At 38.9% G+C, this 6,245-nt stretch overlaps 1 protein-coding gene across 9 annotated transcripts in view; it reads left to right on the top strand.

Annotated features, from left to right (window-relative positions):
- The window catches only part of Nalcn (sodium leak channel, non-selective), a 317,664-nt gene that overhangs the window by 238,743 nt on the left and 72,676 nt on the right, over positions 1 to 6,245 (top strand). For all 9 annotated transcript variants that reach the window (XM_021181515.2, XM_029469212.1, XM_029469211.1 and 6 more), the window contains one exon: positions 5,206 to 5,279. In XM_021181515.2, coding sequence (XP_021037174.1) covers positions 5,206 to 5,279 — 74 coding nt within the window. The remainder of the gene's footprint in view (positions 1 to 5,205; positions 5,280 to 6,245) is intronic.

The following is a 6,245-nucleotide window of genomic DNA, read 5'->3' as shown; positions in this document are numbered from 1 at the left end:
AGCTTAGAGATCACTGGTTTATCTAGCTTAGAGATCACTGGTTTATCTAGCTTAGAGATCACTGGTTTATCTAGCTTAGAGATCACTGGTTTATCATCTAGATTAGAGGTCACTGGTTTATCTAGCATAGGCAGCCAGTTTGCTCTGAGGATACCCATCTCTGCCTCTGGAGGGCTGGGGTAGCAAACTGTCTGTCACACTGACCTGACTTTTATGTGGTGCTGGTATTCTGAAGTCCACTCTTCATTGCTTGTATAGCAAACAATTTACCTGTTGAGCCATCTCTTTGGCCCCTGGGGAAACCTTTTAAAATAAAAACGAAATAAAAAATAAGCTCATTATTACTATCCTGGGCATTTATAGTAGAGAATGCCACAGCAAGATACTAGAGCAAGTGACAGAATTGTAAAACAGCATATTTGAAACAAATATAGAAGCATATGCTGTGTCTCTGGAAGAATTGCCCAGGAAGGACCAGAAATACAATCTATGCCACATATGTTATGAGACTTTACACTTTAAAAGTGTTTTGGTCTTTGTCTCCTCAAGCAGCAAGTGACTTTTAAATTAACGAACATCAGGTCATCATCAGACATTTCAGCACAATCCTTTTGATCAAAAGGAACTGGAGTACCACATAGGATTGCCAGGAATGACTGTGGGAGACAGGCTTTATTCGTTTTTGTTTTTTATACCTGAGAAATCTAAATTTCTTGATTAAAGAGGCAGAAACCTGTTATCAAGATGGCATTGTACACACAAAGCACTATTTAATAGTATTCCCAGGAGCTTGTCTCAAAGAAACTTCTGAAAACACATTACCAGCAAAACTTCTGACAGACACATCAGCAAAAGTGACTCATATAGTAATGGAAGTACCAAGTGGCAGTGGGAGAGCACATACGGAAGATCCGCGACAACATGAGGGGGCAATTAAAGAAATACACCACAGCCATGTGCTGGGATGGTATGGGACAGACAGGAAGCAGAATACAGAGACTGCTCTTTCAATGTCTAGTCATCTTGGCTGCAAGTCTGTGGATCCATCACTGTTCTAAGATTATCGTGAACTATGAAATATAACTAGTGAGTAATTATGAGATAGCTGAATTCTTTCATTCCTTGTTAACTTGGAAAATCAAGTCTTGAAATCAAAAGAAAAAATTATATAGATGCCATACAGAAGAAGTAAGAAAGATTTCTATGTCCTGAATCTAAATTGAAATTATCGGAGTCAGTCCAGGCGAAGTCCCCAAATGGTAAGCGACTGGGCAGCAATAAACAATTCTGAAATCTAGATTATGTGCTTGAAAATTTTTTTCTCAACAAATATATCATGAATACTAGGAGAGATTATTATTGATTTTGAATAGGAAGTGCACATAATTGTAGAGCATCTTGTCATTGCTGAGAGCCAAGAAGCTGTGCCAACAGCTACCAGCATTTTGTCAAAAGAACTGATGGGCCAATAGGCAGTTGATCACTTGACCTATGATGAGAGGAAGACCATAGAGTTGATGGGTAGGGAGGAAGAGGGGAATCTGGGAGAAGTTGGAGGAAGGAAAGAATGCAAATAAAAAATAGCAATTGCAATGAACTAAAATCATCAAATATGTCTTAACCTTGAACTCATAGTGATTCTTTAATTAATTAGTCACTTTTAAAAGATTGTACAAAGCCATTAAGTATTAAAAACTGGCACAAAAAGATTAAGAATCATGAACTTACTTGACTGTTTTCCCTCGGCACTCTACTGGTAAAATAACCAGGGACAACTCCCTATTAAAGAATCATTTCAATGAAATGGAAAGAAATGACAATTTTGCAAGTGAGATAAGTCAGTACAATGAACATCAATGCTTTGGTGACAGAGCACAACAGCAAAGATGGCCCTGCAAGAGAGATCAAACTGGAACATTACTGGATCAACTACTGACTCACGTGGGAAACAGAAGGCAGAAGACCCTGTGAACCAATCTGCCCTTTGCCCTCAGCAAAGCCCACATGACCAGGAACTGAAGGAGAAGTGACCCACTCTGACTAAAAGACCTTTCTAAGAATCAGCAAGAGTTGCTCATACATTGCTGGGTTGTTGCAATCCAGATTACAGTAACTGCAGAAATTGAGTTGAATTTCATGGCTTTTAATTTCTGTGCTAAAGTATGCAATTTAGAGAAGAACATCAGTCGACCTCTCTGTGTCTCTCTGTATTTATCTCTGTGTCTCTGTCTGTCTGTCTGTCTNTCTGTGTCTCTGTCTGTCTGTCTGTCTGTCTGTCTCTCTCTCTCTCTCTCTCTCTCTCTCTCTCTCTCTGTGTGTGTGTGTGTGTGTCTCTGTGTGTGTGTGTGTGTGTGTGTGTGTGTCTTACTGGAGGCTGAACCTAAGATCTAAGCCAAGCTAGTCAAGAATTCTCAAGATGTGGGCTTATCTTTGAAATCAGAAGTTTAAGATGTTGAAAAAAAACTGTTTTACCTTAACACTTAAATTAATGCTTTTGTAATTGTTTTTGTTCACTAATTCAGTCAAGGAATTGCCACTTTGTGATTCGAATGCAATTAGGTTTGCAAATAAAACTGCAAAACATCAAAATATTTTCCACTAATCATTTGTTTCCAGTGCAAGCTCTATCCGACTGGACCCCCTCCCTATTTTCTACATGTTTGATGCACTTAGATTCAGTGTGAGCTGTTACTGAGTCCTTTCACTCTCCTGATTTGCAATTTATGGTCTCAAATTACACGGTTTGAAATACCTGTTTAGTCTGGTTCAGGTGCCTAGCAGTATCTTTTTAGGCCAGGAGAGGTCACCGAAGAGCAGTGTAGCTAGGAGTTCTTTGTGACTAGCACAGACTACGAACATCTTTTCTAATGAAAAAATATAAAGCTTCACTACAGCAGCCGAGGACTAAAGAACAACTGATATCTACAGACCTTTATTTGCTACTAAAAGAACAGCTTAAAATATATAAAAAGATATCTAGCATATCAAATACACATCTTTCAGAACACAATGTTCAGAAAACATAAATGTTATGTTTTAACATATAATCTACAGGTTATATGTTAAAACAAAGGACATCCTACTACTTCTGCTGTTAATTGTAATACCATTCTCAAGGACAGCCTGGAACATATGACCACTGCATTTGCTTTAATCAACTCAAGTTCATTGTACTAGATAGCATCCCAAATATGCAGTATGTGTTTTTGGTATCAGCTGCTCCTATGCAGTTGACAGGTGACTGAATTCCAGTTGCTGCCTTCTGCAAGAAGCAAGAAAGGCATGCTTTGAGCATAATGGTGTCTGCCTTCCCTGCCCAGAGTTTGCCATTGTTGGTCCTCCTGTATCCTGGGCCTGACTTTTGGCTCCTGGCTGTATGTTTCTAGCAGTCAGAGCAGAAGCCATCCCTGGTAGGCTCTTCGGCTGTAACTCCTGAACAGTGCTCCCCTGACAGACTCTTCTGAGATAACTCCTGAGCATTATTTCCCTGACAGGGTCTTCAGCTGTAACTCTTGACCAGTATCCTCTCAGCTTCAGCTGTAACTTCTGAGCCCTGTTCCCGTGAGATGTGCTGAAAGCCCAGAGATTGTAAAATTCTAGTGTCACCTCTTTATGCGTAACAAATGTTGGAAAGTAAATGCCCTTTTACATGCTACCATGAAATGTACCTTCTAAATAGATAACATTCACTCTAGGCTCTGTCAACATGTGACTGGTTTTCCTAGGTGTTCTAATCAATTCAAAGATGATTCAGCTTTGATTACAAAAAGACAAAAATTGTTTATAGATGTGGGTGGAAAGGTCAGAGTATTGGGTGATCCTGCATTTCATTTCAGATCTTCTGTGTAACATGGAAACTATATTTACATCATGATGTTATATAAGTGGTCAGTAGTGATGGCAAGGACCAGTTTGTGGGTTAGAACGATGGCTAGGTGGATAAAGTGCTCGCTATGCAAGCATGGGAACTTGAGTTCAGAGCCTTATTACCCACACACACACACACACACAAAAAAAAAAAAATCTGTGTGTAGCAGTAAGGATCTGTAAGCCCAGTGCTGGGGTACTGGGATAGAGGATCCTTGGGGCTCACTGGCCATTCTAGGCAGTCAATGAACTCTAGGTTTAGTGGGAGATTCTATCTCAAACAACCAAGGCATAGGGTGATAGAAGAAGACACTTGGTAAATGTTGACCTCAACCTCCACATGAACAAAAGCAGAAGAAAAGATGGGTTTGTGGCTCTGCTCTTTCCCAGGCTTGATGATATAGACATCTGGGTTCACATTATAGTGTTTGTAGACTGCTTAGTAAATAGGAGCCTGGCTTGCCTTACTGAGCTATTTAGTTCCAGAGTTCAAGAACCTGGCTCCTATGTATGTTTTGTTATTAATGCTGAACCCCCCATCTATCTCTCCCTTCTCCATCTCTCTCCTTCCCTTTTCGTCCTCCCATTCTATCTTCTTTTGACCACTTGGACACCTGGAAAGTGGTCTACTAATCTAACATAAAACCAGTGAGCAGAACAGAGCTGGCTTTTCCCTCCAAGACATTTCTCTTGATCTGTTTGTCTGGAGTGACTTTCACCATCACCACCTAGAGGGGAACTTTGACCTTCTTTCCTGCTGTCTGTATCCATGCCAAAAGATAAAAACACCCCCTGAAGTCATGTTCAGATTAGGATTGGATCACAGGCCAGAAGCATGCAGTGACAGAGTGTGGTCTGGAAGACATCTCACTGAACAGTAATAAATATGGGCCCCAGGTGTTAATTTCAACATCACATCCTTTGGAAACTGAAACACTTATTCAAATGATTGACAGTGTCACTACCAGCAATGTACACACCATACACCATACCATGGCTGGAGCACACAGCCTCACACTTAGTTAGAATCTCTGTACAGACTAAAAATACAACAAAGAAAGAACTTGATTCATATGTAAAGTGAAATAAGCCAAACTCAGAAAACTAATGCCAGTTTGTCACGTGTGCAGTGTAACTTTAAAATTATATGTGGGGGTGGGGGAAATGAAGCTAATGAAGATATTATGATGGGAGGGAGAGATATTAAAAGAAAAGTAATGTGACATAGAGGTCAAAGGGGAAAGGGAACTAGTATTTGAACAATGTCTTCTGCCTCATAGATTGTGAATAGAACATTCCTTTATATCCCAAAACTAAACTGGCCCTTACACTTTGCAGCTCCGCAAGTCTGTTTTCAGCATAAGGGCGAGGAACCTACTGGAAAAGGAGACTGCAGTCACAAAAATCTTAAGGTAATGCCAATAAACTTAAAGCATGCTTTTACACAAGTAGGATTATACGGGGGGGGGGAGGGGGAGGAGTGCTCTTCTCAATGAACTCATTTTCTGGAGAGTAATATTTACTTTCAGCTCAATTGTAGAATAGTGCATCTTCATGATTACAAACAATGTCAAAAACATAACTAATGTTTATCTAGAAAACATACTATTTTTTTTTCTAGTCGGGCTTATTCAGTCACATGTATTTATTCCTTAGATAATACAAACAAGACCCCTGTCAATAAGGCAAAAACATACGAATGTTACTAGTTACTTAAATCCATGTTCAATTTTCTCAAATTATTTTGGGATACTCTGTAGGCACTAGGAAACGTGAATGTTTCCAATCAGTAAGTAACAAAAAACTTGTTGCTTTTCCCAAAACAACACCCACCATACCATCCACAGACCACAATGGTAAAACAAATTTGTAAATTTGCATTTATATTCTTGTTAAATATAAATAGAATTAAATTCTCAGTCTAAAGTACAGAGTTTGACAGTGTTCTTTAAANGTCTGTCCATCTCTATTTACCCATTTTCGTCAGTTCTCTCCAATCTTCTTCACCAACCACATGCATTTTATCCCATCAACATCACTCTGCAGGACCAATAGACTTAGAATTCATTAAGCCTGCTTACAATCTAAGGTGTGCTGCTTTGACTAAATATCCATCCAAAGGTAAAGGTACTTCACTTTGTGTTATTACCAGAATATTCCATTAAGATCCAATAAAATGGTTTATTTCTCTAAAATGAAAGNTGCAGTTATTCAGTGGCCATTAGGTTAGGCACTAACTCATGTTAATGACTGATATTTTTAACATAACTATGATATTGTCATTCACTTATAAGATTATTCTAGGAATCAAAATTGTTTTCTAAAATTTGACATTTTCTGTTCTTAAATACTTCATATTTCAAATTCATATTATTTAC

This window comes from Mus caroli, chromosome 14, assembly GCF_900094665.2.
Source record: "Mus caroli chromosome 14, CAROLI_EIJ_v1.1, whole genome shotgun sequence".
Classification (NCBI taxonomy): Eukaryota; Metazoa; Chordata; class Mammalia; order Rodentia; family Muridae; genus Mus; species Mus caroli.
Note: the sequence above shows the minus strand (reverse complement) of the source record. Positions and strands in the feature narration are given on the sequence as shown.